The following is an 18,820-nucleotide window of genomic DNA, read 5'->3' on the forward strand; positions in this document are numbered from 1 at the left end:
CTGGTGGAGATTACTTCTGCCAGAAGAGTTTCAGAGCTTCAGGCTTTGTCAGTAAAACCTCCGTACTTGGTTTTTCACAAAGACAGAGTATCCCTCAGGCCAAATCCTTCCTTTGTCCCTAAGGTTTGTTCTAGTTTCTGCTTACAACAATCGTTAGAGCTTCCAGTTTTTTTCCCAAAATACTCTAACAAAGCGGAGTTTATATTCCACACACTAGATGTCCACAGACAGTTCCGTTTTTATTTAGACAGGACCAAACAAACAATGAAAACAGATCAGTTGTTTGTATCCTTTGCAGACAATAAATTGGGCAAAGCTGTCACAAAGGTCACTATTGCCAAATGGATCAGGGACTGTATTACTGAAGCTTATTTTTATTCTAACAAAGAGCTTACCGCCTCTGTCAAAGCTCATTCTACAAGGGCTATGGCTACTTCGATAGCGTTTCATTCTAAGCTTGCTATTAGTGACATTTGTGCTGCTGCTACATGGTCTTCCCCGCACACCTTTATTTCACACTACAAATTAGATGTGGCATCTAGAGGACAAGCTTCATTTGGTTCCACAGTGCTCAGGAGTGTTTTCCAATGAGCCACCTGGGATTTAGGTGCTAGGGACTCTGTCCCATCAGTACAGAATGTAGGCAAGATAGGATCACATAACATCTTTTAGTTATGTACTCACCATAACTTTAGATGTTTCGGATCCATCTCGCCTACATTCCTAATAACCCACCCTCCTTCCCCCTTCCTTGGAGATCAGAGGATATCAGAAGGTCCGAATCCTGTTGTTTCATCTTGAAACATCTAACAATGTTATATAATCAAGTTGTGCATGTGTGCATGAATGCGGACAAACAAGATCTGGGGGATTAGTGGTGGTGCATCCTGGGATAAAGATAGCTCAGCCAATAAGAGGCCTCGCTCTATAGTATAAACGTGCCGAGTCGGAGCTGAGGGATCGGCTCCGAGCCCATCAGTACAGAATGTAGGCGAGATGGATCCCAAACATCTAAAGTTATGGTGAGTACATAACTAAAAGTTTTGGTGCGTTCTAAGGAATAACAAGAGTTTATTCAGGGCTTGCTTTATGCCTTGATGACCCTGAAGCTTCCTCAAGGGGTTTTCGTGCCTGCTCCTCCTTGGACCTCTACCCTTCTAAATGGCTTAGGGAAACAGATTCCTTGGATGAGGATTCAGAGTCTTTGTCCTATTATTCACAGTGCCTTCAACTTTCGCTTATGGCTCTGATAAGGAGTCTCTTAGCCCTAAGTCTCCTTTTAAGGAATTGTGCTTTGGAGACATAATTCCTAGGATGATGGAATACTTGAAGTGGGATTTTTTTCAAGTGTCTGATATTCAATGGAGATATGAGTTGCTTCTGGTAGATACTCCTAAACCATCTGCAGGTCATCTTGTGTTGGCTGCCCTGTTCGACACTTTCATTGCTGCTTCCAAGTCTCCTGATTCTCAGCCTCCTGCTCCTAGGAAACCTGATAGGGTTTATAAGGTTCCTGAGTATTGTCAGTTTTTATGTAAATGTCCTTCTGCTGATCCTGCTGTGGTGCCAGTTTCTTCTGACAAACCTTCTAAGCTGTTGCCCTCTTCCAAAAGTTTGCCTTCTGATATGGATAGTAGGGCAGTAGAGAGGATTGGTAAGAAAGTATACACTGCTTCTACTTTGGCCTGTAAGGCTATTAATTACCAGACCCACATGACTAGGCATGCTCTGGCCTTGATTCCTCAGGCTTGTCAGGATGTTTTTGATCTGCCTGAATATGATGGCAAATCGTCTGGTTATTTATTTTAGGTTCTTTTCAAGTGGTTCGCCACTCTAGTTAGTGTAGATATAGTACTTTTGATGCCTCTTCCAGGGCTGTGGCTTTTGGGTCTGTCAAGAGGCATTATTCTGGTTTCATCTCCAGTCTTTGCCTGAAGATATTAAGCCCAAGTTTGTTGAATGCCCCTTTCAATAATAAACATCTTTCTGGGGCTGCTGCTGGCCTGTTTAAGTTTTTCAAGAGAACGGCAAAGCCTTGCAGGACCTTAAACATATTTTTGTCCCTACGTTCCAGAAGGATTGGACCTTTAGATCTGCTTTTGTTTGCAGGCAAGCGTGCCACACCTCCAAGGGCAGAAAGGATGGTAGGCAGGCCCTCTCTTCCAAGGCTTCTTACATTTCTTTGGCCCACAAGCCTTCTTCTCTTTGACAGTCCCCTCTCCTTGTCTTAGGCCAGGTTCCTTTTTCCCTTTGGCTTTCCCTCGTCTTCCAAATCGACTTCTCATCATTTCAGACTCTTGGGTTCTTTCTGTCATCTGTCAGGGTTACTTCATGGTATGGAAGTCTGTCCCTCCTTTTTCAGGGATTCCTCAACTTCCTCTATAGCAACATCCTCATTTCCTCGAGATCCTAGGGTCCCTGGTGAACCAAGGAGACATTCAACCTGTTCCCCCTTCCCATGTGGGAAAAGGTTTCTATTTCAGGATGTTCCTGGTTCCACGAAAGGAGGGCGCTTGGAGACTTATTTTGGATCTGTTACTGCTCAACATCTTTAAGGTCCATTCTTTTTGCATGCTTACTCTTCAAGCCCTGTTTCCTGTTTTACTACTCCAGGCTTTTCTGCTGCATTTGGATCTAAAGGATGCTTACCTTCATATCCCTATTCACCCTCTTTTCATGAAGCTTTTACATTTGTCTGTCTTTTCCTTTCATTTTCAGTTTTCTGCTTTGTCCTTTGGTCTCCCTGCTGCCCCAAGGGTATTCACAAAATGCTTAGCTCCTGTGATTGCTTTCTGCAGGTTTCAAGGCATTCAAATTTTTCCTCATCTAGATGACTTGTTACTGCAGGTGCTTCCTCCCAGTTGCCTGTTACAGGATCTGGAGTTTACCATCTCTCATCTTCAAAGTTTGGGATTACTTTCAGCTTCCAAAAGTCCATTCTGATTCCCCTCTCAGGATCATGTGCATCTGGCATGCAGGATTCAGACTGTGCCAATGATGTCCTCTCTTCCACCTCCAAAAGTCTTGTCATTGGCAGCCTTCTTTCAGTCTCTTCTTCCTCTGACTGCCATGCCAACCAGAGATTTTCTTCATGGCCTTTTCCATTTCACTGATCCCTCTTGCCAGACTGCTTATGCAGAAGTTTCATTGGTATCTCAAGACAGTTTGGCTGCAACATTGCCACCCTCTGGAATTCAGTGTACATCTCCTTCTTTTCTGAAGAAAGAATTTGAGTGGTGGATTCAGCAGTTTGCTCTGAACCCAGTCCTGTCCTTTCGGCCTTCAGTCCCTTCTCAAGAACTTCTTACCGATGCCTTAGACATGGGGTGGGGGACTTCATTTGGTCCTCTGAAAGTTCAGGGTCTCTGGCCCTTGATCAGAACTCAGACAATATCAACATGAAACCGATTATAACTCTGATCCTGGCCCTTTAAGCCTTTTACTCCATGTTCTTTCCAGGCCCCTTGAAGGTGTGCACAGACAGCACTACAGTGATGTGGTATGTCAACAAACAGGGAAGCACGAAATTGTACCTCCTCTGTGGGATGGCATTTCAGGCTTGGGAGGTGGCTCTCAGTTATCGGTTAACTCTTCAGGTAGTATACATTCCTTCAGAGCACAGTCCAGTGGCAGACTCTCTGAGCAGGTCCAAAACACAGGCTTCCTAATGGATGCTTCACAAAGATGTGATTCTGGACATTGTCAGTCAGTGGGGTATTCCTCAGGTAGATCTTTTTGGCTTCCCAACAGGCAGCTCATTCTCTTCTGTTCCAGAGTACCATGCCATGCCATCTGGCGTGGAAGACAGATGCCCTTTATTTTCCCTTGGAAGGGGAAGTTTATGCTTTCCCTCCTTTTCGTCTATTTCGAGTTCTGCAGAAGATTCATCTGGAGTCTCCAGAAATCTTTTTAGTGACACCCTTTTAGCCAAAGACAGCACTGGTTCCCCCTCTTAATGCATCTGGCCGGGGCAGTCACCACAAGTTACCTCACTAGTCAGATCTCCTAGCACAGGATAAGGGATCTTTCATCCATCCTCACTTGTCCACTCTTCAGCTGACACTGGGTGATAGGGTTTTGATCCCTTTCAGGCACTTTTTTCTGAGGACATACTTTGGGTTTTACTGAAGGCAAGGAAACCCTCAATCAGAAAATCTTGTATCCATATGGAAAAGATTTTCTGTCTGGTGCCTTGCTCCTAACCAGGCCATTTTTCAGTGGGGGTTCCTTTGATCCTGTCTAATTTGTGAGCTTCTCCAGTTTGGTCTGACCTTTTCTTTTGTGAAGGCTCATTTGTCAGACATTTCTGCTAGTCTGCCTTTGAATTCCTCCTTTGGCTTCTTGTTTTGAGGTCAAGCAATTTCTTAAAGGTGTCCTGCATATTAAACTTCCAAGAAAACCTGTCCCTCCACCTTGGAACCTTAATTTTGTTCTGGAAAGGTGCACTCTGGCTTCTTTTGAGCCAGCAGATTCTGCTACTTTGCCACATTGTACCTGAAAGATTTTCTGTTGCTGGCTCTTGCTTCTGCTGTTTCTGAGCTCCAAGCCCTTATGGCCATTCCTCTTCTTTTTTTTCACAGGGACAGGGTGTTGCTTAGTACTAATCCTTTTCTATGCCCAAGGTAAAAAAATAGTTGTCCTTGAATCAGTTGGTACAACTCCCTTCCTTTTTCCCTTCTCCTCAGTTTGCTAGTGAGAGGGTCTTGCATACTTTGGATTTGGACAGCTCACGTACCGTTTGGATAAAAACTAAGGCCATTTTTGTAAGTCTGACCAGCTTTTTCTTTCCTTTCATCCCAGGACATAGGGCTTCGCTGTTTCTAAGAAAACCATCTCCTCCTGGATATCTAAGGCCATTTCTGTTGTAATTGTTGTCATGGCAAGTCTTTGTCTACTTCTGTTAGAGCTCATTCCATTAGGGCTGTTGCCTGTTCTGGTGCTTTCCTCAAGGAGGTGGACACCATTTCCATCCTTTCAGCTGCTACTTGGTCTTTAATGCACACCTTTACTAAGCATTATTAGTTGGGTGTGGTTTCTAGGGTCAGAGCAGGTTTTGCTAAAACCATTTTATATGGGTTTGTTGAGGGCTGTTCTTAGCCTTCCACCTCCCATTCTGTTTTTTGAACTTTTATACTCTCCCTAACATTAAGAATACTGCAACAGTGATATAAAAGGACATAGTACAGTTGTGTAAAATTTTGCCATAACAGTAGATGTCCTTCTCTTCATTGTTGCAGTATTTGCTCCCTCCCTCCAACCCCCTCTTATTTGTTATTCTACATGTTTTTTCCCCTTCTGGATGTGCATGAACTCCTTTAGAGGCTGTTCTCTTCTTGGGCAATTCAGTTCTGTGTAACTGTGTCCGTACATCCCTTTTTATGTCCTACGTTCTTGCTGGGAGCTTACGTGTGACATACAAAGCATACAAGATCATTAGGCTTTGGTGTACTGGCCGAATATCAGGCTTCCCTAGGCGTGAGATCCCTAAAGTTAAGAATACTGCAACAATGAAGAGGACATCTACTGTTGTGGTAAGATTTTACGTAACTGTACTTTTCCTTACCTTGGTGCCATCCACCCTCACAAGTTCCACAGTTTCTTTATATTTGAGCCCACACCCCACAGCAGTTATTTACCCAATGTTCTCATGTTCATTTACATAATCTTGTCTGCATTTTCTAGCCTTGTGCACTGTACCTTCATGAACAGTCAACTGAGTCTTCTTTTAATGTTTACACCCTCTCTCACAAAAGCTCCATGTAATCCATTGGTATCTAGTACTCACGCAGTCATTACCCTGGTTTTGTAGATCATGTGAGTCTTCTCCATAATGAAGTAGATGGAGAAGCTATAGCTGTTGACTCTGATATCACAAGTGCGCTGTCATGCTTGACTCATACTCTGTAATTTTGTGGAACGTTTTAAGGTATTTTTAATCGGCGCACCTTATGATAGCTTATCATTGTTTGTCCCCAAGTGATAGACAAGTTGCAAAAGAGTAAATGAGGGCAGAATGCTTGCTGCTTTTGGAGTTGTTTTCTTTTCCTCAAAGGACCTTTGCATATAACCAGAGGAATGTAAGGAATCTATGGCTTAGGATGACCCAACAGCTGCTTGTCAAGCAGGCTTCTGATAGACTAATGTGGTAATGCGTTTTTTCTGAACAAACATTGTCCTACAGACAGAAGATGTCCACAAAACCAGTGATTCTCCAATCCTGCTTGAGTGTGGCAGGCCATCATGCATGGCTAATGGATCAGAAAGATTGCATCCAGAGACAACAAAATCCCTTTTACTTTCTCCTCAATGGCAGCATCCTACATGTCTCACCATATCAAGGGTAAGCCTTGGATTTGGAACTGACAAATATTAGGTTTAAGCAGCCTGAAAAAGTATATAATAAAAATAAAAATACATTTCCAGATTGTCATGATGCATTCCGTTCTTTCATGCCTGTAGCAAGAAGACTACATGTGCTCTTTAGCTCTCAGGACACGTGCTTGCACCTCAGAATAGCCAGGGGGTTTTGAGATTTCTGTGCTTTTGCGTGATAGCCAATCACTCTGAGATGTTAAACATAGTCAGTAATGCAGTACTGATTCTTGGGTCTTCCTGCCATGCAGAAGCTTGTGCGTGGTCTGAATGCCAGAGTCTTTCACCATACCCCAGCTGGTGCACATCTGTGTGGACCTGGATGTCATGATATAAAACTCGTCAGACATTGCCATCTTCTGGTCTTTTTTGCAGTGCAGGCCAGTGCTCAACAGTGATTTTTACTTTGCTTTGCCTGTCCGTAGGTCATAGGTTCATAGATTAGTACTAGGTTAACTGCCCTTGTGGGCCATTTTTAAGCCTAGCCAATTACCCCATGTGAGAATCATACCCTGCACCTTGTGTCTGTAAGGTAAACACCTAAACCATTATGCCATCCCTCCCAGCTTGAATCGCCAGATTTCCAGGTGCCTGCAGGTAAGTATCCCACTGGGACACTTTTTTTTCTTGTTGATGTTCAAGAAAATAAATTGTCTGTCTTGTGGCAAGCCAGTTCACCACATGGATTTTCTTTTGCATTGCTTCTTTTGTCTAGGCTGTCAGCATGATGTTTGCTAACTTGTCAGTATTTTGTGTTTCTTTACAAAAACCATTAAGCACAGAGCCGTGTCCCTCCATTTATTCATGGGGTCTAGCAAGGATTCTGGTAAAGCAGGCTCGTTGCATGCCTTGACAACTACCAGTTCCCAGGCTTTCCCTTTGCCCAACGTTTCCTGGAGTTCATTAATTCTAATACCTGGACCAGCTCGTTCTTTCCCCCACTAGAGGTAACAACATCCTTGACCTAGTCATTGCTAACATGGGTGACCGTTGCTCCACACCAGTAGTCAGCTCTTACCTGGTTAGATCTGCCCACAAACTAATCGCCTTGGAAATCCACATCCCCCCCACACCCCAGCAAAGGTAACCACCATGAAAAACTTCTCTAAAGCTAACTTTGGGATCCTAACAACAGAGCTTGTTAACTTCACGGCAGCCATGCAAATGGAGAATAGCTGCGTGACTGCAGACTCATACACCAATGCACTGTACGGACACGTACACAAATGCATAGATCTCGCTATACCCAGTAGAACCAAGACACTCTCCTCCAAATAAGGGAAGGCTAATCTGGTGGTCCCCTGCCATAAACAAACTGTATAACAGAAGGAGGAAACTGATGTGGAATAAGGTGAAGTCCCAAGACTGGAAAAACTCCTTTATCTGCCTCAACAAAAAGTTGAGATCCCCTATCAATTCCTCTAAAGCTAAGTATGAAAACAGAATTGCAGCAGATAGTAAAGGCAACCACAAGGCCTTCTATAGTTATATAAAGAATCTCCATAGCAGTACCCAGATTTGCTCTGAGCTACTGCACAATGGTACCTCTTATACCGGCCGACAGATTCAGTGCCAACTTTACCCCCTCCCCCCCAAAGGACCAGTCACAGTACCAGTAGATTGCCAGGCACCCAGTATTACTGCTGCACAGGTTAAAACAACACTGTCCAAGGCCAAGAAAACAGCTTCTATGGGACCTGACAATAGGTTGTGTTCTATATGAACTACAGAGTGAACTGGCACCTCACCTTGTCCCTGCCGAATGGTGCACTGCTACAGTCATCCCTCTCCACAAAGGAGGAGCAGCTACAGACCCTGGGAACTATCGCCCCATTAGCCTGACAAGTCTGATATGCAAAGTTATGGAACATATCATCATGGACCTAATAAACAAGGATATAGGGAATCTCCAAACTCGGGATTCCACACAGTTTGGTTATGTGAAGGGTAGAGCATGCCTGTTCAACTTGGTCAACTTCTTTGAGTCAGTCACCAGAGCTGTGGATGAAAGCAAGGTGGTTCATACAGCCTACCGTGAACTGGCCAAGGCTTTTGATACTATTTCCCACTCAGAAATCATAGAAAAACTCACTAAGCTTGGCATCAACCCCTATTTCACTAGGGTTGCAAACTGGCTCACAGATAGAACCCACAGTGTGAAAGTAGCTGACTCCAAGTCAGACTGCTTATTTAGACACGAGTGGAGTCCGACAGGGTTCGGTCCTGGGTCCTCTGCTGTTTAGTATCTACTTCTGTGAAGTCCAGGCCAACACGAAGGGACTCTGGCTGACAGTTTGCAGACGATTGCAAGTTTGGAGCTATTATTAACTCCCCAAGTGATGTTGACAGCCTACAGGATGGCCTCAGTGTGACCAACGACTGGTGTCAGAACCATGGCCTTAAGCTCAATGCCAAAAAGTGTGTCGTCATCCCCTTTGGGAAAAACTCGGTTCCCATGAATTACCACATTGATGGTAGTCCACTGAACACAGAAGACGTTATAAGAGATCTGGCAACACAGGTTGACAGCAACCTCTCTTTTGATCACCACATTGCCACTGTGGTCAGAAAGTCCTTCTGTGTGGCACATCTCATTACTAAGGGTTTTGCATCCAGGAAGAAAAGAGGTCACTGTCTCCCTCTACTCTTCCCTCATTAGGCCAGTCATAAAGTACAATGCCCCATTTGGCATGTACCTCACTAGTCACCTGCAGCAACTGGAGAGGCCACAAAAGTACCTCACAAAGAGGATCCTAGGCCTTAAGCACTTGTCCTATATGGACAGACTCAAAAAAAACTCCAACTATACTCTGTATCATATTGCCTACTTAAAGGCAATCTCTGCTTGACTTGCAAAACCATGTCTGACCCAGCTCTTAGAAATGCTGCATCTAAAGAAATCCCAGTCTCTCCGTACCACATGCTCCAGAGACCTTAACCTCATTACCGTAATTTACAGAACATGCTGGAGGGACAGGTTCATAACCCAGAGACTTCCCATGCTATGGAACAGACTTCCCATACATGTCAAGCAGAGCACCTTGTTGACCCTTTTCAAGAGAAATCTTGTTGAGTGGATGGGAAACAGAAAATTCACCCTAGGGATAACACCAGTGGCTTTACTCGACAGAGGCACAAGGCACTAAGGTCGGGTGGCACGATGCCAGGGTAATCCTATGGCTAGGCTTGTAAAGGCCCCAGGGCCATTAGCCTAGTACATACCTATGAACCTATGAAGTGCAAGTATAAGTGTTCGAAGGGGAGAGATGCTGGAATTCTAAGGAACTTTTTTCCAGGACTTTGACCAAACTTGATGTTGCCTACGCAGGTGAGGCACCTTTGCAGCCCCATGGTCCGATTTTGTGTCCTATGGCATAACCCCTCGAGAAGTTGCCACTACCGTAGCTCTCAGATGTCCAGATTGTCACAGAATGTCCAGATTCTGGACTCATTTTTGGTCTGTTTCTCATAAAATTGTAGTTTTCTGGCATATCACTGACAAATCATTGAGGACTGAAGTCAGATAATGGCAGAAATTTCATTTTCAGACTTCATATCCTTCAGAAAATTCATGCTAATACAAAACTTGTTATTCTATCAACTTTCTACGTTTGTAAGAGCAATACTTAAGTGTCCATTTTTTTGGGCCTTTGTCCCCCCATTGTTTATAGCCTTGTCCAGATTTCTTGCTCTAAGAGGTTGAGAGATACGGCCACAACTAAGTCTTCCTATTTCTCTGGAGGACATTGGTTGGGTCTGAAGCTGCCGAGCAGGCTGCATCTTCTGAGTCTCATGTACTGTTGACCATGGGTGAGGACAGTATACCTTTGGTTATGGTTAGGATTCCCATTACCTGAAGCCTTCACTTCCTCCAAACCCCAGACCACCATACCTAAGAGGTCCTCAGTTTTGCACTAACCATTACCTCCTCAGCCCACTGCCTCCTTTTCCTACGCCTTTTCACACGGCTTGGTCAGGCTGGCCCAGGACTTTATGGATTTGATGAATGCCAGGCAAAAGGATTCTTGGAAAATGAAATGGGATACTTCCCCCAGGGAGATTCCGATTACTCAGAATTGGAGGATGAGGAGGAATTGGCAGTTATAGAACATCTTCCCTCTAGACTCTTGAAGACTCTGATTTGAATGACACCTTATCCTCAGCTTCACCCCCTGAGGATTTATCCTTTGGTAACGCATTTCACATGATGAAGGAAGCATTCATTTAAGAGTCTAGGGAGTTTTCTAAGGCTCAAACTCATTATTCATTTTTGAACTTTCCCACTCCCTAGATTTTGGGCAGTTCCTCCAGACCATGTAGTCTTTGATTATGTTTTTAAGGACCTATCCCTTTTCCTGATTTGGGTCCAGCAGAGGTGCCAAAAAATCAGCTAAGGTAGCTCCTGGACATGCATCCAAGTATTCCCTACTAAATGACAGGGAAAGCAGATCACTGGACTGATTTTATAGACATATACTTCAACTACCCTGGCCACAAGGGTTTTTAGTTGCCAGTTTCACATGCTCAATTGCCTTGAGTCATTATAGGACCAGATTAAATCCAAGGTAGAGGGGAACCTAGACAGGAGCTTTCAGAGGGACATCTAGGACCTGTGTAATACCTCCCTGCAGGTGGGCAGACATTCAGTGAAATGTGGCTATGATGCAGTCCATAGATGAATAGGTTAAAGGCACAAGAGCTTTTACAAGCCTAGCCAGTAATACTCTGGCTATGACAGTATTGTATCTTAATTCCCCAGCTATGGGATGGGGTGTCATCAGTGTAGTGGATCTTTGAGTGTTGCTGCCCTGAGTTATTTTACAGACTGCCTCTGTCCATAAGGGACACGGGCAGTACCCCAGGACTGAATTTACAGTTCTCCATCCATTTACCCAGGGAGTGGCGCACTGCAACTGTGGTCCCACTTCACAAAGGCAGTGCCTCCACCGACCCTGGAAATTACCGGCCCATTAGCTTGACAAGCCTTATCTGCAAAGCCATGGAGAGGATCATAATGGACCTCATAAATAAAGACATAGGGAATTTGCAGACTTTGGATCCAACCCAGTTTGGCTTTGTCAAAGGCAGATCATGCCTTTTAAACTTGGTTGACTTTTTCGAAACAGTCACCAAAGCCATTGATGAGGGAAAGGCAGTCCATACAGCCTACCTCGATCTGGCTAAGGCCTTCGATACAATACCCCACTCGGGTATCATTGAAAAACTCATCAGCTTAAATGTTAACCCATACATCACAAGATGGGTTGCAAGCTGGCTGAGTGACAGAACCCACAGGGTCAGAGTTGCTGGCGCCATGTCAGACTCAAAGCCTGTCACAAGTGGTGTCCCACAGGGCTCAGTCCTGGGCCCACTCTTGTTTGGCATCTACTTTTCCAGTACAAGCAAACACAGGAGGGTTATGGCTGACAAAGTTTGCAGATGACTGCAAACTGCCATAGTAGAAAACACATCTGACACAGATATCCTTCAGAAGGGTCTCACAGAAGCGGATAACTGGTGCCAGAGCCACGGCCTAAAGTTAAATGCCAAAAATGCATAGTCATACCCTTCGGGAAAAACAAGGTTACCCCTAGCTACCAAATAGGTGGCAATCCACTGAGCACAGAAGAAGTTATCAGGGACCTGGGGACCCAGGTTGATAGTAGTCTGTCATTCGACACCCATGTAGCTAAAGTAGTTAGGAAGACCTTCTACATTGCCCACCTTATCATGAAGGGATTCTCATCTAGATCAAGGGAGGTTATAGTCTCCCTTTACTCATCACTCATCAGACCAATGATTGAGTACAATGCCCCATTCGGAATGTATCTGACCCGACACTTGCAGCAGCTGGAGAGGCCACAAAAGTTCCTCACCAAAAGGATAAAGGGTCTCAAAATCTATCCTATGCTGCCCGACTGAAAGAACTCCAGCTCTATTCAGTCACTTACCGCTTGCTCAGAGGTGACCTTTGCCTAACATACAAGGCCATGTCAAACCCAGATTTGATGAATATGCTTCACCTCAAAAATCTAGATCCATCAGAGCCACAAGGGCGGGAGACTTAAACCTCGACACGGCTATTAATAGGACGTGCTGGAGGGATAGATTCATCACCCAAAGACTCCCTATGCTGTGGAACAGAATCCCGGTACATGTGAGGCAGAGCACCTCGCTGGCCTTGTTCAGGAGAAATCTTGACCAATGGATGGGAGATCGCAGATATACCCCAGGGATTACCTCAGTGTCACTGCTCGACAGAGGCACAGCAAAATAATGGGTATAGTTCCCCATACTAAAGGGGTGGCGTAAGCCACAAAACGATGGGCTAGGCTTGTAAATGCCCTCGGGCAGATAGCCTAGTATGAACCTATGAACCTATGAACCTATTTATCCAAATTATTTTTGAAAAGAGTGAAGGACAGGCTTTGTATTACGATGATGGGAAGTTTATTCCATAGATGAGGTAGCCTTTGGGATACAAATCTATCTTGATGCATCATGCGGGGGAGGCTGCTACTGGGTCATTTACTTGGAGATATCCTGGCTGAGAATGTAACCCGTCTCTGACCAGGTAAAAGTTTTGCTCCTTTCTGCCAGTTTGGACCCCCTTCTGAGAAAGTATTTGATGAACAATTAATAATTATACATGTTTCCCACTCCAAGATGTAACTGGGACTACCCTTCCAAACCTTGGCCCTTTCTGCCCAAGGATGAGAAGACTAGACAGACCAAGGGGGAAAAGCAAGACTGCAAAGATGGTAGCAAACTAAGCAACCTTCAGGACCTGGGTGATTCAAGGACCCCATCCCACCAGGCAGCAGCTGTCAGTATCTCACCAGCACCTCCCTTCCCCCTCAAACCCCAAACCAACCTAGCTGCCTCCACACAGCAGGAAGACTGTCCTCCTCCTGCCATCATTGGGAGAATATAACTTAGGATAAATGGGTCTTACAGGTTATAAGGAAGGCCTGTGGCATTCAGTACTGGAAAAAAAATCCTTTTCTACTGATGCCCCCTGTTACAAGCAAAACTTCTGCCACCCCTTCTAAAATAGCTACTACTCCAAAGCTTGATTTAAGGAGTGCCCCCAAAAAAGAGGAGGGCACAAGGTTTTTCTCCCACCATTGTCAAGTCCCCAGGAAAAAAGGTACCTGGAGACTTTTTCTAGATCTCTCAAAAATTCAAGAAGCTTAACCCTTCAAAGTTTGCCACTCCTTATTTTTCTGAGAACATGGATGGTGACTCAGGATTTGAAGGATGCCTTCCTACATATTTCTGTGGCACAGGAACACAGTAAAATGCTTACTTTTTCAGGCAAGGGTATTGCATTGCCAGTTTTGTGCCTTACCATTTGGCTTATCAGCTGCTTCCAGAGTTTTCACCAAATATCTGGCACCAGTTAATGCCTTTTTCAGGACAAAAGGGGTCAGTATCATTCCTTACCTGGACAACTGTCTGATAAAGGCAAAGTCTCACATAGAACTCATGACGGCTATGCAGATCACCATGGCTTGCTTCCAGAAGGTGGGTCTGACTGTCAAACTCCTGATGTTACATCTGCATCAGAACTACCTTTCTGGGGTCAATCATAGACTCATTTAACAGATTGCTTTTCACCCAGAGGACAAAGTCAGCTTTCTGTCAGAATACTTAAGTGACCTATGCTTCAAGTGCACTGTTACTCTAAGGGGATTTCTCAGGACCCTGGGTTACATGTCGTCTTGTGTTGTTATGATCCCCTTGGAAAAACTTCATATGAGGTCTTTGTTACAGTGCTTCCTAACCAAAAAAAAAAATAAAATAAAACACATGGACTGTGCATCTACAGCCCCTGGAAACCATGAACTCTCTGCTACCTTGTCTGAAAAACAATATCCTGTGGTGGGAGGAGAATGTTCTTAACATCTCAGAGGCACATTTCCTCTTGCCAGAGAAAACACAAATCCTGACAAAAGGCAGTTCTAACAGGGCATGGGGACCCATGTAAGCTCCTTCAGATTCCAGGGGATTTGGGAGAGAGAGAGAGAGAGGAAGCAAAACAGTACAGCAACCTAAAGGAAATTAGATCAGTTATGGCTATTAAAGCATTCAGAGACAACTGTCTTTGAAAGTATTCAAAAACAAATTGTCTGCAGGAGCTCTTTGAATACAGATTGACGATACCACAGTCATGCAGTACACGAACAGCGGGGATCGCATTCGTACCCCCCGCTGCAGACTGGCTATGGATCACTAGCTGGTTACCAATCAACTCCATGCAATACCTGTAGCATCTTGCACTCCTGGTCAGGACAGCCTGCTGGCAGACTTCCTCAGCAGAACTTTCCTAGACCCCAACAAATGGATGTTAAAAAGGGACATTTTTCTGAATCTCATACTCCACTGCACAGTACCAAACGCAGATCTTTTTGCTTTAAAAGAAAGCAGTTAAGCAAATTCTGCTAAAGAACCTGTCAGACAGGGTCATGTAGAGTGGTCACCTTCTCCTTAAGATGGACAGACTTTTTCCTTTAAGCCTTTCCACCAATACCCTTTATCACCATGGTACTTTAAAGGTGGAGTCAGACAGGCCCAAAATTATTCGAATCACTCCCTTCTGGCCCAGGCGCCATTAGCGCTCCCTTCTCCCGGCCCTAAGTGGGAGGAGGACCAAAACACTACCACCAGCCATGGATCTTTTCACCCAGAACAACGGGTCTGTCATACAACCCAATCTGAGGACTCATGCTAACAGCTTGGAAGATCAGAGTCTGACTCTTCCACTCTGTCTTACTCACAGTATGTATTAATTCTGAATGAGGCTGTAAAACCAAATACTAGAAAGTCATGTATACAGCAAAATGGAAATTTTTTTTTTGTCTGTCTGGTGCAAGTCCAGTGGTATACTCTCTCCTGTCAAGCAAATCTAAAGCAGTTACTTGGGAACGCCTTTCTTACCTCTTCAAAGACTTTCTCATTCTGTCATCAAGGTTCATGTATCTGCCATCTCAGCCTGCCTCCCAGTCTTCCCTGTTTATTCCCACTCCACATGAAAGTACACCTTAGGCCATCTGCAAGGGAATCTGTGCCCACTCCCTGCCAAGACATGAATTTCATCCTTGAAAAAACTTACTCTGCTACCCTTTGAATTGGCAGCCTTAGTCTCAGTCAAACTATTGACATGGAAATCTATGCATTTGGCACTCAGTTCAGCCAGGTGTGTTTACTTCAAACCCTTGTGTGTAGGGAGCCATTCCTAGTCTTCCACAGTGATAATCACTTTGAAAAATCTCCTTTATGTCCAAGGTGGTTTCAGAAATTTCTTTAAACCAACCCATTCACCTCACTGATTTTTTTTTCCAAACCCCTAAAACAAGGGGAGAGAATATTACATTCTCTGAATGTGCACAGATAATTAAGGTTTTACCTCCACAGGAACAACTTCACAAACAGATCAGACCAGTTTTTGGTAGCTTTTGCAGAGGGTAAAGATAGTAAACCAGTTGGCAAACAAATTATTTCCAAATGGATTACAAACTGCATCTCCTTTTGTTGTTTTCAGCAAAGTAAACAGCTTCCTGGTAAGGTTAGAACTCATTCCTTAGATATGACGCCACCATTACTGCATTTTTAAAAGGAGTGCCCACACAGGCCATTCTAGAGACTGCAATATGGTCCTCTGTTCAGACCTTAACTAAGCATTACTACCTAGGGTTCATGTGAAGGTCAGAAGTCAGGTGTGCCTCTGCCATCCTGCAAAGCCTGCTGTTTCTGTATAACATTTCTATCCAACCAAAAAAAAAATCCTGTCAAACCACCCAGATAGGAGCCCCCCCCCCCCCCGTTGTAGGTCAGGGTTTGGTTGGGAGGGTCATGCTCCACCTCAGGCCAACATTCTCCTCAGTCTAGATAGAAAAAGGACCTGATGATGGCACTGGCTGAATCCCTTTTTATATCCTGATATCCTGATGCTGGTCTGCAGCATAAATCTGCTTGCTGGACGATGGTGAAAGACTCTAGCATCCAGGCCAGCCACGGACTTTTGCATGGCAAGATCATCTAAGAATTAGCACTGCAGCATTGATCTACTCAAACATGTACAGTTATGGTAATGTATACTTTTTTTTGTTAATTTGCCCCTTAGCCCATATAACCCTCAAGGTGGTCTCCTTATCTTGGAGCAATGGGACTTTAGTCTGGTGTTCCTCAAACCCTGATGTCCACTGTGATTGCTCCTTGGCAGTTTATCAGGTGTTTTAGGGCCTGACATCATATAAAAGCATTGAAGGATGAGTGCTGCTTTCACCATCTGCTGTACTACAATCTGGATTTTCTTTTATACTTTATTTTCCCAGTTATTTACTCTTTGGACATTATTTTGATTGAATACAAATTCAGTTTAATGTTTCATTCTGGCAGCTCTGCTGTCTGCTTTAGTCATTGCTGTCTCCTGTATCCCATCTTCTTAGCTGAATCTGCAGGTTATCCTTGAGGTGTAGATAATGTTATTTACTACCTCTTTGTAGAGCAGCAGTGGCATGTTTAATCTCATTGTGCTTGATTCAGTTTGATTGCTTACAGCGCTTATAGTTTCCTCCTCAGCAGTGTGCACACCATTGGATTCTAAATGTACAGCATGCGTCTCTGCCACTAGGGCAGTACTAAATAGAGTTGGCAGCTGCAAGTATGCATTCATTGTAGGATGTAGAGGTTAAAAGCTGGTTTGCATCCTGACATCGAAATACACTGTGTTGATAAACGGAATCAGTTAAACAGAAAATTTTGATGGTCAATTTTAGTACTTCACACTCTTAGTTGAATGTGAAATGGTGGTGGTGCACAATAGTTTTTGTTTTCCTTTATTTTTTTTTCTAATACTTAAAAAAAAAAAAAAAAAAAAAAAAAAAAAAGGTCATTACTTTGTGTGTTGCATTTTAAATCAAAACTCTATGCAAAGTCTAAATCAACATGTTTATAGAAGTATAATTATTTAAACCTAAAATGTAATTACAGCCATTGTGAACAGAGATACCCTTGAAATGTGACTGGGGCCTTAATTGTGACTGGAAGAACACTAGTTAATGTTACCACACTAGTACTGTCTGGAGCCTTAATGTTACCTACATTGTTAGTGGACATACACTAGCACTGTCTCAATGGAGCCTTAATGTTGCCTACACTGTGAGTGGAGGTACACTAGTATTGTCTGACTGGAGTCTTAATGTTGCCTACATTATAAGTGGGGGTATACTAGCACTGTCTCAATGGAGCCTTAATGTTATCCACATTGGCATGACACTGAATTCCATGCTGCTTTAGTGGACAGGTTACGGGAAAAAAAAAAAATAAAAAAACACTGGTTTGGTTTCTTTTGGCGCCTTGCTTTTTGATGCTTTGTGCTTCAACAGGACTCCTTTATATTTTGATAGTTGTTGCTGTACTTAGTGATTTATTTTTTTGCTTGACTGTTTTTATACTTTGTGTATTCGCTTCTTTTTGCAGTACCACTTACAGATCCCAGAGCTTCTATGCAGCGAGGTCCAGCAGTATCTGGCGTTCCACCACCTCGAGGCTTGCTTGGAGATGGACCGAATGACCCTCGAGGAGGTACTCTACATGCAGTTACCAGTGATGTGGACCCGCCAAAGTATGCATAATTTTCACTTGTACAGCTTAGTTGACTCAGAAATTCACTTGGATGATGATTTCTGTTTTTGTGTGTTTTTGACCAGTTAGATGTCTGCTTTTGTATTATTAAAACTTGTGCAGCATAACTGTGTATAGGTTTTAGAGACAGGAAATATCTAAAGAATTCTTTTTGCAGCTTTTGGAATCTGTTGTGCTGTCAAGAATTCTAAAAGAAGGAACCATGTCACTTGGTGTGGAATGACAAACCCTGATTATGATCCAGATGGCCTGAGTTTGATTAGATGCTTGGAAACCTTTTGGAGCTGATACGTGTTGGGGAGGGGTAGAATAACGCATCTGATGTAGCCCAACATTTTCGTGAGGATTGAGATGTGCATATGCATGGGCACAATGGGTACACTTCACCAATAACATGTAGGGATCGTGCAGAGGTACTTTCTACAAGGAAGCAGGGCCATTGATTACATGCACGTGGAGGTGGGCATTTAATCAGGACTCCTCCTTGCAGAACAAATCCTAGCACAGGAGAACACTAGTATCTAAAGGAAAAAAAACATTCCCTACTTGTACGACAGTGCTACTTCTGGCTGTCTCAGCTCTTGTTTTCATGGCAAAGGTTGGACTTCTAATCCAGAAATGGGGGACCGCAGAAGTGGACCTCTTTGCCTCCCCCTGCAATCACCAGCTCAGCACATTCTGCACCAGGACACCTCACAGCTGGGCCTGGAAAGTGGATGCCCTATCCTTCAAATGGGAAAACCTATCAATCTATGCATTTCCCCTTCTCTCAAGAATATTACTCAAGATAAGACAGGAC

General features: G+C 43.9%; 1 protein-coding gene across 3 annotated transcripts in view; it reads left to right on the top strand.

Moving 5' to 3' along the window:
- Positions 1-18,820, top strand: part of CSTF2 (cleavage stimulation factor subunit 2) — a 1,531,011-nt gene that overhangs the window by 1,187,895 nt on the left and 324,296 nt on the right. For all 3 annotated transcript variants that reach the window (XM_044057611.1, XM_044057609.1, XM_044057610.1), the window contains one exon: positions 17,857-18,001. In XM_044057611.1, coding sequence (XP_043913546.1) covers positions 17,857-18,001 — 145 coding nt within the window. The remainder of the gene's footprint in view (positions 1-17,856; positions 18,002-18,820) is intronic.

Source organism: Protopterus annectens, chromosome 15.part0 (genome assembly GCF_019279795.1).
Source record: "Protopterus annectens isolate FY-2018-M chromosome 15.part0, PAN1.0, whole genome shotgun sequence".
Lineage (NCBI taxonomy): Eukaryota > Metazoa > Chordata > Ceratodontiformes > Protopteridae > Protopterus > Protopterus annectens.